Source organism: Suncus etruscus, chromosome 2, assembly GCF_024139225.1.
Source record: "Suncus etruscus isolate mSunEtr1 chromosome 2, mSunEtr1.pri.cur, whole genome shotgun sequence".
Classification (NCBI taxonomy): domain Eukaryota; kingdom Metazoa; phylum Chordata; class Mammalia; order Eulipotyphla; family Soricidae; genus Suncus; species Suncus etruscus.
The window spans coordinates 152,242,315-152,266,045 of NC_064849.1; the positions used below are offsets into that span (position 1 = coordinate 152,242,315).

The 23,731-nt window shown below is 38.0% G+C and overlaps 1 protein-coding gene and 2 non-coding genes across 3 annotated transcripts in view; all 3 read right to left on the reverse strand.

The window, feature by feature from the left end:
* ELL2 (elongation factor for RNA polymerase II 2) overlaps positions 1-23,731 on the reverse strand; it is an 89,824-nt gene that overhangs the window by 30,490 nt on the left and 35,603 nt on the right. The window contains exons 3-4 of the mRNA XM_049769176.1: positions 3,971-4,092; positions 219-382 (exon numbers count right to left, since the gene is read on the reverse strand). Of these exons, the coding sequence (XP_049625133.1) occupies positions 219-382; positions 3,971-4,092 (286 nt within the window). The remainder of the gene's footprint in view (positions 1-218; positions 383-3,970; positions 4,093-23,731) is intronic.
* LOC126002355 (U6 spliceosomal RNA) lies at positions 1,257-1,361 on the reverse strand. Its single transcript, XR_007493088.1, has one exon. It is a non-coding gene; the product is annotated as a U6 spliceosomal RNA (small nuclear RNA).
* Positions 17,191-17,352, reverse strand: LOC126002463 (U1 spliceosomal RNA). Its single transcript, XR_007493162.1, has one exon. It is a non-coding gene; the product is annotated as a U1 spliceosomal RNA (small nuclear RNA).

The window sequence follows — 23,731 nt, forward strand, 5'->3', positions numbered from 1 at the left end:
TGGGTTTGATCCCTGTCCCCACCCCATAAATCCAAAGAGCAAACAAACCAAAACAACAACAACAAAAAGATCAAAGGATCTTTGGTCATGTCATTTGTTTATAAGCCATATGTTACAAAAGCTAATTTCTGTGTTTGTAATGTTAATATTATCAGTATTTACCTATAGTCATCTTGAATTATTCCAATTAGCGAGAAGCAAAAAATATGTATACAAACCTACATATGGTCCACCGGGTTTGATAACTTTTGTGCTTCGGTTGCGGGATTCCTCTTCTGCCTGGGTCATTCTTTCTCGGGTCACCTGATATGAGTCATTTGTTGCACACACTGTAATTTTATCTTGTATAAATCCCAGGCAATTGAGCTGAGATGCTCCAGAGCTGGCAAGTAAGACAGTGGCTTGGTTAGAGAGAGAGAAAGATATCCCTGAATCAGAAGGTGAACAAAAATGGCAATTCTTTACTTCAGCAGCCATAGTACTGTTGCAGTTCTCAAATAAATCAAACTGGTCATTTTAAATCTATTACCCAAAATTCTGAAGTCCTTCATCACCTCTTATTTGAGTGAATGCATAAAATGAGTTCTCAAAGGCTTTATTCCGTAACATTTTGAATAAAAATCAGTTTATGGAGAAGGCTAGAGAGTAATAGTTCTGTGGGTAGGGCACTTGCCTTCCACGCAACTGACCTGAGTCCAACCCCCAACATTCCCTTTCCCATGTTAGGAATAATTTCTGAGTGCACAGTCTTGAGCAGATCAGGTCCCATAATAAAAATAATAACAAATCAGTTATGAAATGAAAATCAGAGTCATGATAATAAGCACTTTAAGTTCTACTTTTGTTTGATAGTCAACTATTTTTTTAAGAATTATCTACCACTGGTGGAAAGGATAGAAAGAATTTCCTTTTAGTAGAAAAATGACAAACACAATTAAAAGTAGGTAGATTAAAAAGACTCACCACAACAAATTTTACTTTTCTTCTTTTCAGTTTCTGGACCATACATAGCATGCTTGGGGCTTACTCATGGCTCTGTGCTCAGAGCCTAGTGGTGCTTGGAGGCCTTAATAAAGTGGCAGAGACTAAACCCACGTAGACCACATGCAAGTTAAGTACACTCCCCACTGAACTTTCTTTCCAGTCCTGATTTTATTTTTACTAAGATATTAATTTTAAAGCTAAAGAACTGCCAAGCATTTTAGATTACTGTTTTTATGAATAATAATTTCTTTATTTAAGCACCATGGTTCCCCCCAAATATGGAACACTTTACGAATTTGCAAGTCATCCTTTTATAGGAACCATGCTAGTCTTCTCTAGATCATTCCAATTTTAGTTATGTGCTGCCAAAACAAGCATCATTTTAGATTATTTTATCAGTCTAAATATTTGAAAAAATTATAGAATTTATTATTTACCACTTAGTTACATTTCTATATAAGATGGTTCAATTCCTGAACGCAGCACATTCTCCACCCTGGAGACAGGCCCGCATCTCTACCTGATATGTACTCTTTTAGTTCCCCTCTAGAGAAGCCCATGTTCATGCTTGCATGACCATGAGCTCTATCGATTTTATTTATGGGCCATACCCATCAATGCTCAGGGCTTACTCCTGGCATCTCAGAAATAACTTCTGGCAGTGTTCAGGGACCAAATGGGATGGGATACTGGAGATCAAACCTAGGTTGGCCGTGTGCAAGACAAGTGCCTTACAATTGCCTTCTACACTAGGATGCCTTCTATACTATCTTTTCAGTTTCTCTCTCTCTCTCTCTCTCTCTCTCTCTCTCTCTCTCTCTCTCTCTCTCTCTCACTCTCCCTCCTTCTCTCCCTTCTCACTGATTTATGTAAACTTCTCTAAATAAAATTATTTTATTTCACTAAGAAATTCTCTAGATACAACAGCTTATAATAATATAGCAAACATTTTACAAAAATAGCAAAAATAGCAAAAATTTTACAAATTGCTAACAACTGTCTCAAAATTCTATTAAAAAGTCATTTCATTCATTTAAGAAAGATTTATTGGGCAGGGTTTCTATGGCAAGTGATGTGTGAAGCAAACAGATACATTTTCTGCTAAGGATTGTGATTTTTTTTCCAAATAGTACTCTATCTAATAGTACATGGATGAGCAAATCAGAACACTAACAGTATGATGGGGAATGGGGTGGAGATTCTGAGGAAGGCATATCACCTTGTCCTGTAGGTGAGGCAAAGTCTTCCTGAGGAAAAGATGCCTGAATTGATCGAAGGATGATTAGAGCAGTGGGGTATGGGGTGGGAGAATGAGAGAGGTGTTTTTGGGAGAGCAAGAAAGAGGTTTTCAGTTTGGCCAGAGAGCCAGAAAGAAAAACCATACTTAAGGAGTAATAAGTCCTGGTAGCACATCAGATAGGGTGTTTTGCAGAACTTGGGGCTTATACCAAGGAAAAAAGAAACTGTGAATGAAGGGAAAAGGCCTCATTTGTATTTTAGACAGTTCAATCTGCATGGAGAACAAGCAGAAAAGAAGACACAATAGAAAACACAGGAACATTAATTAGAAGAATTTGAGGCAAGAAATGATGGCTTGAGCCAGTGAGGACAGTGGAATACAGAATAGTGCATTATTTCTAGAGACAGTGAAGAAAGAAAGATGAAAAACTAGAGACAAGGACAGGCAAGGCAAGTGGAGCTGCTGTTCATCTGGACACTGGGGTAGGGTTGGAAAATAGAAAATGAATTCATTGTTGGACAGGGCAACTTTGGAAGAATGAGGAGATGTCTCAGAAGGTAAATGATTGTGGAAAAGACTAATATTTAAAAGAAATAATAGATTAAAGAAAATCACAGGAGAATGAAAAGATACCAACAACAACAAAAAAAGAGGTAGAGAGAAATCAGAAGAGAAATGTGTCATGGAGACTACTGGAATCATGGGACAGCTTCAAAAAGACAGCAGGAGAAAAGGAGATATCATAGCAGGCAGGGTACTTGTCCTGGATACAGCCAGCCTGAGCTCAATCCATTGGAATGTAAATAGCCACCTAGTCATGGTTATTCCAGTAAACTGTGTGAAAAGGTCTATATAATCTTTAACATGATTTACAACTTAGGGTGAACAGTTTTTAGAAAGCAATTGGAAAGGTAGATTGGCTACAACAAAATTCTGCTGTCCCCTTAACTGGGAGGATTCAGAAGTTTTTCAGTGAAGTGGCTGATAGTCAATATCTCTTTCATGCTCCCCTAAACGCAAATTTCCTTTCCTCTTCCTTCCTCCCACCCCTCCACCCAGCAAGTGCCCGCACAGCTTCAAGTTCTGTGCAGATGCGAGATAGGAAGAGACAGGCTCTGGGCACTCAGGAGTCCCTGTCGGTGATCTCCCTCCCGGGAAGCAGGGACTCCACAGTCTTGTCTTTATGCACAGGCAGAGCAGCCGCCCCTTACTCATGGGCCCATTCTTTAATCAGAAACAACCACAGCAAAGAGCAAACAAGAAGCTTATTGTTCACTAAGGACCTGAGTAGATAAGAGCTCCCTGGTACTCTGGAGGGAGCTGTGTATTCTTGGCTTCCTATGTACCCCACCTATTTGGGTAAAATCAGGAGTGACTGCTTGACAGGGTTAATTTTTAGTTTTGTTTCTTCTATAAAATAAGAGATGTAGGGGAGAAATTGCTCTTAAACAGAGCTTGCACAGGAGGAAGAAAAGCTATAAGTAAGACATGAATTTTTTCTCCCTCCCTTCAACTTCAGCATCCTATAGAAATATTATTTAGATGCACTGCAAAAAACTTTTTTTAAGACCTCTAAATTTCTTTCTAATTTAAAATAATTGTATTTTATAGGTAGAAAATCTGTACCTTTAAAATAGATGGCTGTGACATTGGCTTTTATTTCTGTGGATTGTTTTTATTGTTTAACTTTAAGACACTCTGAAATAGCAACAATACTCCTCTATTCAGATCTTGAAATGTACTTACCTAGAGAATGTTTGCTGGATGCAGTCGAAGCTGCCTTGAGGGTTGTCTTTACCCACATTTGACAAGTAGAAATTAAAGGTATGCACTTCATTGGAAGGGTCATTTTTGGGTATTTTGACAAGCTAGAATAAAGAAAAAGGAGAGAAACACCTCAAATTGTAAATCTGCCATGGAATGGGCAAATGACTGACAGTTTTTCAAGTGGTGGTCACTTTATATCCAGGACACACTCTTTGGTAAAGTTTTACAGAACTTAAGTGACCAAAACATCCCTCAAAGCAACTGTCAGTAAAAAAAAAATTGATCACAAACAGAAGAGGATGAGACCAAATTAAAAAGGAGTTAAAAAATTACATACCACTCATGGTTTGTACCTGCTGCTATGTTTGAAAGCATGTATCACGTATGATTAGAATAGAAGTTCTCAAAGGCAATACTGCACCCCAGGGGGATACTTGTTTTGGGAGGGTGCTCCTGGTATCAACTGAAAGTCAGATACAGACTTATACCCTGAAGTGCAAAGTGATTGATAAACTACAGATCAGAAACAAGCACATCAGTCCCTTAAGACAAGTATGAAAATTCATTGACTTCTAAAAATTAATAAAGTAGAAGGAAAGGAGTATCTTTAAAGCAGGGAAAAGTTTCATTCTAATTCAAACGAAGTCACTTAAACTTCATTTCAGTTTTATACATTATAATCATAAGACACTGAAGGCAAACAGTATACATAAACTACATTTAAAGTATTTTTGGCCAGAGAGAGAAATGCAAATGAATTTCAACAACTTCCAAACATCATAGAGACAGCACATCCATGTACTTGACTTAATAGGAGCTATTACAACACTTCTTTTGGAATGGCTACTCCAGTTAACAAGTTCTTGTTTCTTTGGGGCCACACCTGGTGGCCCTCAGGGCTTACTCCTGGCTCTGCACTCAGGAATTACTTCTAGTAGATCTTGGAGGATTATATAGGATGCTGGGGATCAAACCTGATTGTGTGCAAAGCAAGTGTCCTATCTGCTTGCTGTAATATTGCACCAGCCCCTTAGCAATTTTGATAAGGGCTCTTGGTTTTGGGGAGACGACTAAATGGCTAGAGTGCGTGCTGGGTTAAATCTCTAAAAATCTCATGGAGCAACCCTGAGCAGAAGCAGTACCCTAACATCTCTTTTTGTGACCTCAAACCCAAAGTATAAACAAAAGGGACAGAGGGCAGGAATCTTGAAGATATATTTCAAAAGACTTATCTCAGGCTCTTTCTATGAAAGGTTTAAAGACAAAATAGCCATTAAACAACTTTTGTATCTCTGAAACATAAGGTTTGTTTGTTTTTTTACCACCCCCCCAAAACATAAGGTTTACTGTATTTAATTTCTTGAAGATAGTACATATAAGACACACTTTTTTCAGCTTATTTGATTTTTTACCCCATTTTATTCCTTTTCTTTTCTTCAAACAAAACCACATAACTTGAACTATCTAGCTCCGCCTCTCAAATAGAGGGGGAAACAAGGGAGGGTACCAGGACCAAACAGATATATGATCACTAAGTAGTAAGTTAGACACAGAGGGGACAACTTACTCTAGCAGCCCGGGGGGGTGAAGGTGGGGGATATGGGTTGCAGGGAACGGGGGTGGAGGGAGGATAAATTTGGTGATGGGAATTCCCCTGATTCAATGTTAATATGTACCTAAAATACTACTGTGAAAGATATGTAAGCCAATATGGTCAAAATAAATATTTAAAGAAATTAAATTATGCAAACTCTTAAGCTAGAAAAAAAATATCTGACTCTTACGAATGAAACAGATGAAGAGGGGCCGGGAAGGTGGCGCTAGAGGTAAGGTGTCTGCCTTACAAGCGCTAGCCAAGGAACGGACCGCGGTTCGATCCCCAGGCGTCCCATATGGTCCCCCCAAGCCAGGGGCGATTTCTGAGCACATAGCCAGGAGTAACCCCTGAGCGTCAAACGGGTGTGGCCCAAAAACCAAAAAAAAAAAAAAAAAAAAAAGAAACAGATGAAGAAAGGTACAGTGAAACACACAGTGGCACCAAGCTCTGAGGAACTCTAACAAATTTAGAGCTTCTTAAAACTGGTGAAGGGAATGGCTGAAGAGACCTGAGAAGTCTGTGCAATTAGAAGTTTCTGAGGAACTGGCTTAGAGTCTCCACTCCTCTCTCTGACACAGAACAATCCCAGTTTGTCAAGGTAGTTAAATCACAGCTAGTCCTTGCTTCCAAAATTGTTTAGCAGCATTTTCTTCAGCTGGCCTTTGCAGCTCTAGAACTCTCAGGAGAGGTGAGAATGAAATGACAGTGTCGGTGGTGCCCCTCAGGCCATTTTTGGCTATGGGCCTCCTCCCATGGAAAAGAAATTCTTTGACCTCATTTAGAAACAATTTTAAATGAGTATTCCTTTAAGTGATAGGAATGTCCCAAGTTTAATGGTACCCATTCAAGCTTTTCTTTTTTCTTTTCTTTTCATTTTGGCTTCTGGGTTACTTAATCCTGGCTCTGTGCTCAGGACTCATTCCTAGCAGGATTTAAGGGGCCATACAGGATGCTGGGAATCAAATCCAGATCAAATGCATGCAAAGCAAAAGTCTTCCCTCTGTACTATTGCTCCAGCCCTTCTTTCAAGCTTTTCCTATAAGTTTATTCCTTTGGAGCAGTATATATTTAGGGAGTCCTAACCTATTTGTATAACTTAGCTAAATGTGTCAGAATGAACAATTATATTTTGCTGTTGTTGCTGCTGTTGTTTTTGTGTGTTTTTTATTTTGGGGGGAAGGTCACACCAGCAATGTTCAAGGATTACTCCTGACTCTGTACTCAGGAATCATTCCTGGTGGAGATACTTGGGACCTAACATGTGTCAGCTGCTTGCAAGGCAGCTGTACTATCGCTCCAGCCTCTGAACTATTATTTTTTAACTATTAAGAGATTATGATTCAAAATAGCTTCTATTAGATGAAGACTAAAACTTTACCACCATATTCTGGGCAACTGACAAAGCAGATTTTAATTTTCATTCCAAAAATGAGAGACCTTAAATCAAAGGCTTAAGGACCACCATCTACAACCTTCCTTCCAACCTCCAGTCTGCCTTCAATAAAAAGCTATGGAGAAAAAGTTTCAGGAACTTTCAGACATTTGTAATTAACATAAATAGTGTATAGCAAGACATGCAAGTCAAAGCTTCTAATTACTCTCAGATACAAGTTTGGGCATGTGGCAGTGGAATACTGTCTGAAAGGTCACTTCAACATTCAGTCACAGGCCTCTATGGAAGGCAGAAGTGCTCTGGGCACATGGCTCTTTGAAATGGGCTCGCCATCATCTGCTTAGCACCCCTTGTGCCACTGTGCAGAAGTTTTCCACCCCAAGTCTAAAACTGGACTGAGGATATCAGATGGGCCCAAAAGGTTTTTTGCACATGTGCAAAAAGAAATGTTTTGGTCTTTTTTCTAGGCATTGAAATTTATTTAAACTTATAGCAGCTTTAAACAATAATTTTAGAGCACTATTATTCTGCCATTTTTGCAAGGCACTTATAAATAAATGTTCAACGACATGCTTGTGACCCAGCAATAGCACAGTTTGATGTGATAATTTTTGCTTCTTAAAGCAGACCTATGGTACTGACAAGGCCTTTAAGATCTTTTCATTCCATTTCTTCTTTTTTCTGGAACAGGAACAGAGGGAGGGGCTCAGGGACTTGCTAAGGTTATGGCCCATTTAAAATTGCAACTCAAATTTATAACCTCCTAATCTGATTAAACGTTTATCTACTATACCTGCACTATTCTACTTACAGATTAAGTTTATTGTCTTTCTTTTAGGACTAGAACCTCTGACTTGGAAGCAGAAACTTTTGTCTAGGTTGTTCTTTGAATATATTTACAGTATCTCTAATAGTAGATACTACAATGTAGTTATTTCACAAATGTTTGTTAAATGTTATAAATCACTGAACCAGGATCAGAAATGAAGAGTCTACTTTCTTTTCACCAGAATTTCCAAACCCTGTTAAAACATTCCTTTATGTGAAAAGGGAATTCTATCCTCAAAATAATGTGGGAAATGCCAGCTTAAGCATTCTTTGCTGCATATTCTATCAGACAGAATAGTACTTTCTATGTAAAACTTCAAAATCCACCTCTTCAGGCCCGGAGAGATAGCACAGCGGTGTTTGCCTTGCAAGCAGCCGATCCAGGACCCAAGGTGGTTAGTTCGAATCCCGGTGTCCCATATGGTCCCCCGTGCCTGCCAGGAGCTATTTCTGAGCAGACAGCCAGGAGTAACCCTTGAGCACCGTCGGGTGTGGCCCAAAAACCAAAAAAAAAAAAGAAAAAAAAAAAAAAGAAAAATCCACCTCTTCATTTTTACGAGGAGCTCTGAAGGCCCACCTGTCTCTTAATACTAACTAATGGCTTAATGCAACTATTATTTTACTACATATCTTAAAATAAATTAAATTAAATAAAAAATGTAAACAATATAGGTTTTTGCTGTTCTTGAACCATTTTCAAATTCAAAAGGAATCTGTGATCTGCCAACAATCCAAAAATTTCAACAGCGCTAGAGAAAAGTATTTGCATATACTGTTCAGGTTACAGAGTTTAGGAGCAGAATAAATAATCTAGAGTCAGAATAGAAAATAGAAACTTCAACTGAAAGCCACAAGTCCTATTTTTCAAACTAGAGCTGTAGTTTTGACTCTAAGCCTAACATTATGAGTTTAGGGAAGGGGGAAAAAAAAGCTTCTCAGATCAGTCCAGATGCAAAAACCTATGTCAGTGTGGGCATAGAAGAGAAGATGCGATGGTGGAGTCTTCAGACATTGGAAAAAATTGAATCAGTAAGAGCTAAATATTCCTGATGACCAGGAAGGGCAGTGATGGAAAAATGTCCCTACATATACTTGAAAACACTTGAAATTGATACATGACAGATGCTTTATGAAAACAGTAAAAAAAAAAAAAAAGTGACAACTCTAAAGAAAAATAGAAAAATAGCATTAAGTTTACATCTAATAGTTAATAGGTATAATGATGGAAAGAAGTAAGTCTTCACATTCTTTCTTGTTAACAAGAAAAATATTAAGGGGGAAATAAAAGTAAAATAGCCTTTCTTATTATTCTTAACTAGCTCTTGTATATACAGTATTAATTTTTTTTAATCACACTTGGAGGTGCTTAGTGCTTATACTTGACTTTGAGCTCAGGGCTCAGGAGATCCCATGTGGACCAGGGATCAAACCTGGGTTGAGCGAGTATAAGAGAAACACCTACTCTCTGTACTATTGCTCTGGCTTAAGTATTAAAATAAAAAAAAAATCTTGATGAAAGCATAGTATAGAACAGATTGAGCTTTTTTAGGGTTCTAGTACTTCTGCAGGATGTGGTCCTTAAAAAAGTCATTCCTCAGAACTGCAATATCATCCTTACTTGATAATTTTAAAGGTATGGTCATTGGGGGGAGGGACTTAATTAGTGGCAACATTTCAAAACTAATATTATTGGTTTCAAATAGTAATGTTAATGAAATTAAATTTCCTCTCCAGTCCTCTTAGACATTTTGAATGTGAAGAGTAAAAGAAAGAAAAATCAAATGTAATGTCAGTGTTTTCCCCAGAACAGTTTTCCCAAATTTATCTGGCCTACTGTCCCTTTTATTAAAAAATTGCCCAGCAATTTTCCCCTCTTGAGAAGCCTGTATTCTCCTTTAAATACCTATCTGTCTCTTCCCTTATATTTCTCTTTCTCTTTTAAAATGACTTACTTCACTGAAAACATTTCAGTATCCTCCCAGAAATCTACCTTCCCAAATAAACAAATGGACCTCCCATCTCATTGGCACTTCCCTCAATTGTATCTGAGACTTCTATCTGGATCCTTCTAGTGCCCCAGCATAAGTACAGAATGACTTACAGGCACTTTGGGAAATGCTGCTTTAGAAGAAGGGTTTTTATATATTTGTGTGTAGTTATATACATACATAATATATACAATTATGAATGTGATATGAAGGGCCTTAACAAAGAGAATCCATACTAGTCAAGAACATAAAAATGTAATTGCCTAATATTGACTTAACCAGCTGAAAAGAGGCTTTAAGCTGACTTTTATTATGACTCTTTTTGTAGCTTCAGAGCTAAAAATTACTTAGAAGAGACCAGGTGGCTGGGTATACTGGGTTGGTAGATGGGTATTTCCAGGAAAAAAGGTTGAGAGTCACTGTCAGAAGAAAGATGCAAATAGAGATTCTAGAGATACTGTATGAGGGTAAAGGTTGAGAGCACACAGCACGACTGAATAGAAAAATCTGTATTTAAAAATGAATGCACAATTAAGAAATACAAAATAACTTTTGAAAGAAAAAAGAGCCAACGAGACTATCTGAGATATTGATTCAAAATAGTCATGGCAGTACTAATAATCCAATGGAAGTCTGTCTTTGTTGGCCACAACAAAAACGTCCTGTTGGGCTCTATGACTAAGAAACTACTTTTCATATTAATTTTATTTCATTTTAGTAAGAAATCCTTCCAAAATGTAAATAGGTTCTAATGAATTGATGTTTATATAAAAATAATGGTCATCATAATCTCCCCAATACTGCATAGCTTTCCACATGGTCTCAGTCATCCATGTTTCCCCTGCTAATAAGCCATCACTGGGTTACTGACACATTGAAGAGTTAATTTTGGCTCTTCTCTTCCTCATGTGGTGACCATAAGTTCTTTTGATTTCAGTGCCAACACTACTTGACCAGGGGATGGACTTCCACATCTCTCTCCTCTGTTTGGTTCCATATCAAAGCAGAGGGTAGAGATACACAACCTTTGATTTGGGCAACTTATTTTTTAGTCTCAACATTTATACTTTGTCAGTCACATCCTCCAATTTAGCTGTCAAAACTAGCCTCATAAAATACCAATCTGACTATGTCAGACTCAAGTGTCACCAATTTCTGCATGGTTTCCTGCTACTTCTTAGTCCCTTATAGGACATAAGGGGAGTTGAGCCTTGTTCTCTGCTCATAGGTGGTGCTTTAGTAATAATCATGATATGAAGGCACAGAACATATAGTGCTTTGTCTTGTATTTTGTGTTAGCCCTGGCTAACACAGCATTTATTTTAGATTCATCTAGGAAGTTGTCCTTCCCTCAATGCGATGCGTTCAGAAGACTCTTTTCTGGGTGCTCACAGTTTCCTCATCTGACTTCATCAGATGGACAGTAAGAACTTATTTATTTGCCTTTGCTTCCAGAGTGTGATTATTTTTCAGGGGCCTCGCTGTACTTTCATATGTATCTGGGAACAGCACAGAACTAATAAACTCCTGTTGGATTCATCTGAAAAAACTTGGGACTAGATTAGACTCAATCCAAATAAGCCTTATATGCAAAGATAATAAAAAATATCAGAAATGGATCTGAAATAGGCCATGTAAGAATCTATGTAAAATCATAGCTCATCAGTGCAGGCAAATATAAATAATAAAATGAAAGGGAGGGACCCCCATAAAGTTGCCTAGCACATGGTATGTGTTAAGATAGAAATTTCTGTCTTAACATACTATGCTTAGTTCCAAATATAAGCCATGTGGCTTCTGAGTTTGTGGAACTATATGTGTGTGTTTGTATGTATATATAGGTATATATTTATGTATATATAGGTATATATATACATATACATATATGTATATATGTATGTATATATAGGTATATATATTTATATACCTATATACATACATAGAGGTTACTGGGCCACATTCGACAGTGCTTAGGGATTACTCCTGATTCTGTGCTCAGGGAACTATATAAGATACCAGGGACTGAATCTGGATCAGCTGCTTGCCAAGCAAACACACCTACCCACTGTGCTATTGCTCCAGTCCTCTTACATTTATATTTAACTCAGGGCTTACTCCTGGCAGTGCTCAGGGGGCCATATACATGCAGTATATGGCATCAAACCTTAGTTTGTCCATGTGCAAGGCAAGTGCCCTCCATGCTGCACCATCTCTTTGTTCTCTATATTAAACTTTAAAAATATTGAAGAGGGGGCCGGGCGGTGGCGCTAAAGGTAAGGTGCCTGCCTTGCCTGCGCTAGCCTTGGACGGACTGAGGTTTGATCCCCCGGTGTCCCATATGGTCCCCCAAGCCAGGAGCAACTTCTGAGCACATAGCCAGGAGTAACCCCTGAGCGTTACTGGGTGTGGCCCAAAAACCAAAAACAAAAACAAAAAACAAAAAACAAAAATATTGAAGAAAAGTTGTTTTTTCTTTCTCTTTATTAAAACACTCAAGATTATTTGATGTCACAAATTCTACTTGAAAATATGATCCTAAAACCTTAAAAGTCATCTGTATTTTAAAGAATTTAGAGAAACCTCACCAAATAATAATTATAATAACCCTGAACTTAGTAATGGCATTCATCAACTAAATAGGAAGCAGATATTTTTCTTTAAAAAATCATTAGTTTCTGGGACCAGAGTGGTGGTGCAAGCTCTAAGGTGTCTGCCTTGCCTGCGCTAGCCTCGGACCGACCACAGTTCAATCCCCTGGATTCCCATATGTTCCCCCAAGCCAGGAGTAACCACTGAGCATCACCAGGTGTGGCCAAAAAAAAAAAAAATCATTAGTTTCTTGGAGATAAAGTCTAACCAAGAATTCTAAAAGAAATGTCTTTTTTTGTGTGTGTGGTTTTTGGGTCACACCCGGCAGTGCTCAGGGGTTATTTCTGGCTCCAGGCTCAGAAATTGCTCCTGGCAGGCACAGGGACCATATGGGGTGCCGGGATTTGAACCGATGACCTCCTGCATGAAAGGCAAACGCCTTACCTCCATGCTATCTCTCCGGCCCAGAAATAAGTCTTATAAAATATAAATGCCAACTTCTAATTCATAGACAATCTTCTTGCCTCTAGTTCTGGAGTCTTGAGAGATGTGTTGTTTTGCATGAGACCAAGGGAATTAGTGAACCATGGGTAGAAAACAGAATTCACACATGTTAATTAGCAACAGCTGTGTAAATCTAGAGGTGAGACTTTGCTTGACAGATGTTGAATCTGCAAGATTAACCGAAGTGGTTAAAAATGGCCCAGAGCCTGAGGCTTTGTAGAATACATGGTTTCACCCAAGCCCAACCTGTTATCATGAAATCTTGAAAGTTAAATGAACAAAAAAACCAGAAAACAATACATAAATGAAAATTTTTGGGTATCGATTTGGAAGTTTACTTAATACCATTTTCTAATACCAATAATATTCCAGACATTTTTGTTTGTTTGTTTTTTGGGGCCACACCCAGCAGTGCTCAGGGGTTACTCCTGGCTCTGCACTCAGAAATCTCTCCTGGCAGGCTCAGGGGACCATATGGGATGCTAGGAACTGAACTTGGGTCTCTCCCATATTGGCCACATGCAAAGAAAGTACCCTACCACCATGCTATCACTCTGGTCCATATTCCAGACGATTTTTAACAGAAGGCTATTATTAAAATGCTTTTTATGGAGAAACCTACCCTATGTTGTAAATACAGTCAGAACTGCTTTGTTTGAGGAAAGAGAAGGATGACACAGGACAGGGGTTTAGGAGGCAGCATTGTGATATCATCATAGAATCCATAAGGTCTAAGGACAAAGACAAAACCACAGCTCTGCACTAGGGACAGAGAAGCTGCAGCAATTTGTCCAATATTCAGGGATATAGCTTAATTAGCAAAAGGCTAGCTACATTTTACATAAATTCTCAACAGTACATGCAAAATATTAACTCTTATACTTGACCTTCCTCAGGGGTTATTCCTGGTTCTACACTCAGGAATTAATTCTGGCAGTGTTCGGGGGACCATATGGGATGCTGGGGGTCAAACCCAGACTGGCTGCATGCAAGGCCAGCGTCCTACCCACTGTACTATCACTTCAGTCCCCTTACATATTATTTTTATAAAGGCCACAACAGTGCTCAGGCTCTGGGAGCCACTCCCAAGAGGTATGGCACAGAGGCACAAGTCTGACAGTTAATGCTTAGGGACTCCTTGGGCAGAATCCAGCAGCACTGAGGTGGGAGGGAATGTTTTGCCAGGAGGACTGGATTCAGGGCCTCACATAGTAACAGGTATCCAAAGTGTACCCTAGATAGGAAATGGTGTCCTGTATTATTCTTGTTCTTATTACTTATTTTATTTTACTTTATATTTGGGAGTGGTGTTGGGGATCTTCCAAGTGGTTGTCAGGATATCTGGTAGGTCTTCCTGAATAGAGCCAATGCATAAACTCAATACAAGGGCACAAGGATAAGTTGCTGCTCCAGCCCTATGATGCTATGGATTATCCAGGACACTCCCACAGTGCTTGGAAACTGCCCATGGTGATTTGTATAGGAGCAAACTAGGCCATTTACATGCAGTGCACACAACTGAACCACTGGCTGACTTTTTCTTCTTTTTTTTTAAATCTTTCTTTTACTATTGGATTCCTTTATATTCCAAGTTTCTAAATTGGGTCTCCTTCAATGTTTTGAGGGGGAAAAAGTAAAATTAGAATGTCTCTTTTACACACAGATGAAGCTGAAGCTGAGCAAACACATCACATATATGGCTGGGCTTGACAGCAAAGAGCATAGTTTCTAGCTCTAGTCCTGGAATCTACCTTTTGTGCAACTTATTACCTTAAATAAATAACTTAACCTCATTAATGCTCAGGTGTCTCATCAGAAAAAAAAAATGTGGATAATGACTTTATAACCTCAAAACAGTTGTAAAGTTTAAAGAGATAACTCACTCAAGGTCTCAAGGTGCTGGATATGATGTCCGCCGGCACATGCTCTGTGCTCCAAAATGTGCTGATAAAGACTGAATGGGAGAGTTCTCATGCTATTTTCAGGCCACTTGATGCTTACACCTCTTTTAGCACAACCACGTGCTTCACTGCTTCATTTTTAATGTAACTTTCAAATGGTCAAGGGCTCATAGTAAGTGTTCTGTGAACCATCAAATGTGGACTCTATTCTGAATCCTCAAGACACTAGACAGAAACTTTAAAGTCAAAGCTTAGTAAGTGTCTACTAAAACAGAAGCCAAAAGGTGGAAAAACACAAAATCAAAGAGACTAGCAGTATTTTCAACTGTTTCAAACTCAAAGTACTGAGAGATAAGGTATAACAAATCACCCACAACAGGTGTCCACAGAAGGCTGAAAAGACCACAGCTGCTGCTGCACGCCAGAAGGGTAGCAAACACGACATCCCCAGTGTCCCGTCCATAAACAGAAAGGCTTTCTCAGTGCCCCAGAGAGTCCCAGATACTAGCTACAGCACAACAAAGAAACAAGGAAAATAGAATTAAGGGTTCTCAAGGGGTCACAACTTTGTGGCTTTAAGATATTCAATCTGCATAAATGCAAACAATATTTTAAATTTTGTGTTTGCTTGTTTTTTTACTATGTCAAAGTTATAGGTAGTTGTAAAATAATAAAAGTTTTAGACATTTTGTAGGTAACTTTGTAAGTATCTACCCTAAAAATATATTCCTGAGGTACGGGGCATTTAAATATATTTCTTTTCAGATTTCATTTGCTAATTCCTTCAAATCTATAAAGGAAGTAAAGTTATTTCAGATTTACATGTATGCACAGTGTACCAAGAGCTAAACGAGAAACTACGGATCTGGTTTCTAAGAGGAGAACTTTTGTAAATAAGAGGATCTGCCAAGTCTCTTAGATCACTTGATTTATGGTTGTAAGAAATACAGGACTTTATTTTTAAGGAGCAAATGTGGAGACTGCTGGCAAAACATGCTGGCAAAGTCAGAGTTAAGTCCTTGAATATAGAAAAGTGCTATTGGCAAGAAAAGGGCAAAGCTTTTCATATGAACATAAAAATTGCTATATTTAGAAAATTTACAGAAAAAGAATATTTAGAGAATATTTTATAGAAAAATTTAGAGAATTATTTTAGAGACAATATTTTATCTTTATTCATGCATGTACTCTGTAAAATTTTATTTACATTTTTTTGTTTTGGGCCATTTGTGGCAATGCTCAGAAGTTACTCCCAGCAGTGCTTTGGCAGGCACAATATGGAATGCTGAGTATCCAATCTGAATTGGCCACTTGCAAGGCAAATATCCTACCTACTATACAATTACTCCGGTCTACTTTGTACACATTAAAAATGTACATTTACCTACTTTTATTTTTGATATTTTTTTGGTCTCACTCAGGGAAATTCAGGGTTTATTCTTTGCTCTGTGCTCAGGGACCACTCCTAGAGGTGTTTGGGGGAACAAATACATCAAAGACAGAATTGATAAGAAATGATAGCCAGGAATGAAACTGGGTCATTTGTGAGTAAGGCAAACACATAAATAGGGAGCTGGAGAGCTAGTACAAAGGCAAGGTGTTCATCATGCATGTGGCTGACCCAACTTCAATTCCTGAAACCTGATATAATACCCTGAGCCAATCAGGGATAATTCATGAGCACAGACCCAGAGGTAGCCCTGAGTATCGCTAGTGAGATCTTAAAATAAAACAAAAATGTTAGATTTGTAAAAGGCTCTTTTTAACTTTAAGATAGTATTATTGGTTTTTATTCTTTCTGTTTTATGAAATAGAAACTGGGAAATATAAAATTTTATTAAATATAATCTAGCATTCATAATTATCTTAATTTTGGGTTTATAAATATCTTAATCTTCAAGTTATTTAGAAAGAAACACTATCTCAATATTTAACAAAAATACCTATTATTCCCAGGAAACCATTTTCTTTACAGTCAAATACAGTTATCAAAATAGCAGCGAATGCTGAAGTTAGGTTCATCTCACTGTTCAGGAGGAAATGAACTATCTTCAAGTACTTCCCTTCCTTCCTATTCTGTGAAAACTGACATAACAGATTACAAGAAAACTAAAGGGCAATCAGAATCATCATGAGGAAAATTGTTAGTATTGAACAGTAAAGTTTTTCTATATCATGAATATGGTTATGCCTTATATGTTACTTGAAAATATTACAAACATTTATTTGAGTGATTGTTTTGTGTTATCAGAGATCAAAGGCTGCCCTTTGCTATGATCACTTAGGTACCACACTTTTGCTATTATGTATTGTGTGTGTGTGTGTGTGTGTGTGTGTGTGTGTGTGTGTGTGTGTGTGTGTGGGTATATATATATATTTTTTTCTTTTTTCTTTTTACAGGGGAGAGTGCAAATGCAGTCCCCCACTACCACAAATTAGGCAGTCGAGTTTTCCACATTTGGGGAAATCTCAGGGGTCAGCACACCCAGAGTGCAATGGGTGAGCCTCGCCCTGGGGAAACCACCTTCGTGATCATGGTATCTCCCCTGCCAGGTAAGTATATTGTATATATTTTAAGTGAAGTAAAATAGTTTTTATTTAGAAAATAGGAGGAAGAAGGGAGAAAATTAAGATGGAGGGAAGCAGAGAGAAAGAGAATGAGGAAGGAGGGAGAAAAGGAAAAGGAGAAGGGGAGAGGGAGGAAAAAGGAGAGATGGGGGAGGAAAAATGAGAGGGGAGAGGGAGCCAAACAGAGGGAGAAATAGGGAAGGAGGGACAGAGACCCATGTTTATTTTTTTTTTAATTTTTATTGTGATCATAATGGCTTACATATTTTTCACAGTAGTATTTTAGGTACATATTAACAATGAATCAGGGGATACCCATCACCAAATTTGTCCTCCTCTATCCCAGTTTCCTTTCTGCAACCCCACCATCACCCCCCAGACTGCTAGAGTAGGTGGTCCCCTCTTTGTCTAGCTTACTATTAGTGGTCATATATCTGTTTGGTCCTGGTACCCTCCCTTGTTTCCTCCTCTATTTAAGAGGCAGAGCTAGATAAATCGAGTTATGTGGCTTTGTTTGAAGGAAAGAAAAGCAATAGAATGGGGTACAAAATAAGAAAAAAAAAAGTAGTCAAATACTTTAAAAATGGGCAGAGATCTTCTAGAGGCTTTCAACCTCAGTTTGAGAGAGGACATGAAAAAGGTCATTGAAACACCACAACAATACAGAAAGAAATATCAAATTAAATATCCAGTGAGCACTACAGCAATAAAGACAAGCACCACACAATAGTCTCGGTTCTGAAATCAAATCATGCCGGAATGCAAAAAGAAAGAGAAAGAGAAGATAAAATAAAATGAAATAAAATAAAATTGGAGATATCAACTTCAATATCTACACCCAAATAAAGACGTCAAAAAAATCGATCAATCAATAAATAAATGTGTGGAAAGATGAATATTTTGTGTTTTTTTTTCTTTTTTCCCCCTGCATAGGCACATTAAGTATTGGGGATATTATAGAGGGAATTCCCTTGGCCTAGGAGTTGCAGGGTTTCTCCACCCCTGAAGTATACTGTCATGGGATTAACTGTAGACTCCTTGCATGATCATTTACTCTCCCCTCGGTGCTTTTGTGGTGTATGGAAGACTTCTCTTTCGTCTTGGATGGTAAAATCAGACCTCTGTATCTAGAGATCTTGGTGACTGTGCAGCTCAAGGAATGGAGCTTATGATGGAGTCTTTCTTTGTGGTTCTAGGAGTTCTGCTTCTTCAGTGTTGTTTTAATCCATCTTCTGTAATTGGTGGTCTTGGTCATTATGTTGCTCCTAGGATGGAGCCTGGGATAAAGTCTTTCGTTATGTTTCCGGAAGACCCGTTCAGTTGCGGTTACAGAGACCCATGTTTATATGTTCAAGGCAAAAGTGTTTTCTGGGGGCCAGAGTGATATAGCACAGTATTAGGGCATTTGCCTTGCAAGGCTGACCCAGGATGAACATGGGTTCCATCCCTGTCATCCCATATTGTCCCCGGAGCCTGCGAGGAGCAGTTTCTGAGCACAGAGCCAGGAGTAACCCCTGAGCGCCACTAGGTGTGGCCCAAAAACCAACCCCGCCCCCCCAAAAAGGTGATTTTTGGAAAAAAGAGAGAGCTTAGAGCCACATCACAAACTGAGATGCTGCTGAATCCCAGAACTCACCCCAATTTTTACTATCGTGGCCCTAGTAAAATTCTCTCTAACCAATTCTCGACATACTGAGTTTTATTTTCCTAAACACTAAGAATAGCAATTCATTACTGAAAATGCAACTTCTAATTTTCATTCCCTAATCTGTCCTTTCTTGGCCAGAACCATTTCCAGAATATTTCATAAAGCTGCTCCAAAATATCTGTCAACTTGTAACTAAGAAAGGAAAGTGGCCTCCCTGTCTTCCATTCCCTTTGCCAACACCAGCAAAGCTGATTGTACCTTCTTTCTGCTGGGGAAAGCGATCACAGATGGGAGAAAACTTTCTTTCTTCACTGATAGATGACAAAGCAACTCTATCAAGTAGTTGACAGAAGATATTAAACTGGTGTCTGGCTTTAGATAAGAAGTTCAAGACTAGACTGCATTTTCTTTACTCTCTTTTTTTGCCTCTATTTTATTAACCTAGTTGTTGTTGTTGTTGTTTTTTTTTAAAGCTTTGACTTCTCAGCTTTTCCTTTTAGGCTCTTAAACTGACTTCTCAAAAAATGTGTTTATAGAACAATTACAAAATAGAAACTCTAAGTGTTTACTAAATTAATAAACTATTATTAGATCACACAATTACAAAATCACCAGCAATGATGTTATGTTATCCTGTATAGTAAAATAGCCTCTCTTCTATAGAGGTTTATATTTGTGCCTATATGTTTAGTCTTTTAATTTTATAATGGTCTATGTTACTTTTTACTCATTAATCAGAGATAATAAATGACAAGCTCAAAAGTTTCTATGCTAAATATATGGACAATCTTGACACTTAGCACTCACTTTCTTATATCCATTAGGGAAGTATTGTAACTCTTTAGATCGGTTTCAAATAAAATGACTTTTTGGACATTTACTTTGGTGTTACTTTAGCAAAGGAGATAATTTTCACAGTAAAATTCCTAATTGCTAGTGCTTTGGAAGCCAGTGATACTAAATTTTCCATTTAGCTATCAATTGGACATTTCTCTGTCAAGCCTTTGCTAAAATCTCATCAATATCAGACTTTGACTTTTGAAAATGTGGCTAAGGATACTAATTCGGCAATCTCTGCCCACATATAAGCCTTCCCACCACCACTATTCATGAACTTTCTTTCCATCTATCTAAAGCAAATCTGTATTCTGATCTATGAGGCCCATGCTCTAGGACAGTTTAACAACAACAAACTTTAAATATAATTTGTAACACAATTCTTTCTGTAAGCACACCCTTTTTTTTTTTGCCTTTTCACTATTAAGATTCCTAATCTAATTAAATTTTATACAACACCCTTTGCAGTTGCTTCTTAAAAACCCATTTTCAGGGCTGGAGAGATAGCACAGCAGTAGGGTGTTTGCCCTGTAAGCAGCTGACCCAGATGGACCTGGGTACGATTCCCACATCCCATATGGTCCCCCAGCTTGCCAGGAGTGATTTTTGAGCAAGAGCCAGGAGTAACCCCTGAGTGCTGCCGGTTGTGGCCCAAAAAGCAAAAGGAAAAAAAAAATCCATTTTCAACAAAGAGCAAAGTTTTGGGTGCACATCTTAGGTACAGAATGTCCCAAATCAGTCAGGTATCCTGCTGCTAGTTGCTCTTTCATCTACTTTATCAAAGATGGCCTCATCTTCTAGCCAGACTATACTCATTAGCACGGAACCATCTATGACTCCTCCTCAAATGAAGTCAAAGAAGCTATTGGATATGCACATTAAGATACAAACATGAGGGGTGGGGGGAGACATGATCGTATGACTCCTTGATTAAAACTTTTTATTTTTTCTGCCACATTGGGCAGTACACAGAGTTTGCTTCTGGCACTGCATTCAGGAATCAGTCCATATGTAAAGCAGTTGTCCTATCCACTGTGCTAGCATTCCAGCCCTGGTAAAAGCTTTTAAATGATAGTCTCTTACAGTGTCTTTTGAATCATAAGACTATGAAACACTGGAAGTCATCACACTGTAGTGAACTGTGGCCAGGCATCTTTTTAAACAAAATAGAAAATACCAGAGTATTTCAATGAAGGAGAAGCATTATGCTGTGAAACCTGATTTAGTTGTGTATATGCTATCATAAAGATAAAGGGTCACAAGGAAAAATGTGTCCACTTAATAGGAACTGTGTCTAAATGTGTCTGAAAACAGATACTGCAGCATTTTTTTGCACTAGGGAGGTTAGAATAATAATATATGAAAGTTATGAACCTTCTTCTACTTAGACTATGCCTACTTATGCACGCTTCCTCATATTTATAAAGATAAGGAACCTTTTTTTTATCATAAAAGAGCTTGCTGGAGCTGGGGACAAAGCTCAGTCATATTGTCTTGCTTGTGTAAGACCCTGGTTTCATTTCTAGCAGAGCAAAACAGAAACAAAAAAGCCAGGGGGTCCGAGGGATTGTTTAAAGTCCAAATGTCTAGCTCTTACACAGAATTCCCATGTTTAAAGATTCAAACAAGGAAGAACTATTGGCCACAGCTGTTTGTTTACCACTTTGTCATGTTGAACCAATCAGAAAAGCATTAACCTCCTTTAATCAGCCAACTTCAAGCAATCCTTCAACCCTCTGCTGGAATATCATCACCTCTTTACCCTAGCCACCTTGGTCATGCTGGTAGCAAAAGTGCTCAGCCAAGTTGTGAGGGAACGTGAGAAAGAATAAAATGCTCACTGAGCACTGATTATACTAAGATGAGGATGGCCAATGGCGTTATGTGCCTAGAATTGAGTGCAGGCTCTTTTACTCACTAATTTTGTGAGCTTCAACAAGTGATTTAGCTTCAGAGCTTGGTTTTACACACCAGCAAAATAGGAGTTAATTTGCTTCATAGCATTCCTGTGAGGATCAAAGGAAAATACATATAAAGTGCTTAGTATAGGGCTCTTAGCTTTTATTAAATAATCGGTGAATTCTAGCTGTAATCCTGAGAAATGGGATCTGTATACAAAACAACAAAAGTAATTGTGTACTCAGGCTAAATATAGTAAAAGTCAGTTGATTATTTATGGGGATTTCAGAATTCTTTGCCTAATAAAAATAGGTATTAGATTCAAAGTTGGGCTTTATGTATTTTAATCTGTAAAAACAAAAGTCTTTTAAGCATCTTTTCCAAACAAGTTACTTTTATAAAAATTTGCGTCAAAAAAATTGAAACATTTATATTTTATACCCTTGCTCATTTCAATTCAAGTCACAAATCAGGAATAGCTATATATAATATGTATCCTCCCTATTAAACCCCCCATTCTTAAGCATATGGAGTTAACAGGCATGTGAGTAAAATAAGAAAACCTCTGAAAAGAGTCTATTTAAATAAAATCTTATTATAGAGCACAAAGGATTTTATTACTTTCATTGTCTTGTTATATTTAAATGACTCTTAAGTTTTCAGCAACTGAAAGGTAATTTATTTTTTGAAATAGCATTTCATAATATAAAATATTGACAAAGGACATAATAAGATGCTGTTGATAAGGAGTGGTCCCTGAGTGCTGCTGGGTGTGGCCCAGAAATCAATCAATAATTAATAAAGTTTAAAAAATACAAAGAAAACACACCTTGGAATCAATGAGACTGCATTTTTTTTGCTGCTAATATTATTTTAAATAAATTCTGGGGTATGGATGTATTAGGCTAAATTGTTTTTCCTGTTTTATTTTTTGAAAGTGAAGTAAAAATAGTTTCACTTAAAGTTAAAGAAATGTTTATATGTGTTTGTGTGTGTGTGTGAGAGAGAGAGAGGAGAGAGAGAAGAGAAGAGAAGAGAAGAGAAGAGAAGAGAAGAGAAGAGAAGAGAAGAGAAGAGAAGAGAAGAGAAGAGAGATACAAGTGCAAGAGAAAATTTGGGCTTCTTTAGAAGGGTAAAAGCTGAGAATACATAGGTCAGGTGTGTGTATGTGTAGCAACTGGGGACCAATCTCTAAAATGGAGAATAAGCCTACCTTTAACTTTCAATAAAGCTTTTAGAAGCTCATCTTCCCTACTTACGATACGACCTTGCATATACAAAGATAGTTAAGTAATTGAGGGACAGGTTAGTTCTAACAACCATCAGGTGTTATAATGTAATGAAAAACAATGACTCTTTCCTAAGCCTAAATAAGTGAGAGCTATTGAGGTGACAACATCTGCAACACAAACAATTGAATTTAATTAAGCTTCAGTTTTTGGTGGGAACAAAAAAGGGAAGCCACCAGTGCCAGATTTTATTGACAATAGATGATGTCAGGAATGAAAGTTGGCATTTTCGAGCTTCTATTTACCTCTATCCCCAGTGTCTACCATGGTGCTTGGTACACAGCAAGTATTCATAAGTGCTTGCTGAATGAAGACAGTAAGCTTCAGTCAGTGCTAGAATACAGTCCAAGGGCACAGGCAGCCCAGAAGCGAAGCACATACTCCATAGGATGAGGCCTCTGATCCAGCACCCAAGAAAGCCTCATATTGGGGTATCTAGTATCTGTGACAGCATCAGCTTTCCATCTAGCTTCAGTCATGGCACCCAAAGTGACTGCAATGATCTACATAGTTGTCTTCAAATCTTGCTTGTGATCCTATTTGGGAAGTCCTGTTCTCGCATAGCCTACATGGGAACCATTTGAGACTGCCTCCCACCCCTAGAACATTCCCAGGGGATGGCACTCTATATATGAAGGCATGTTTAAGATGCGTACAGACTGGTGAACTTAACTCGCTATTCTTTTTTTTTTTCTTTTT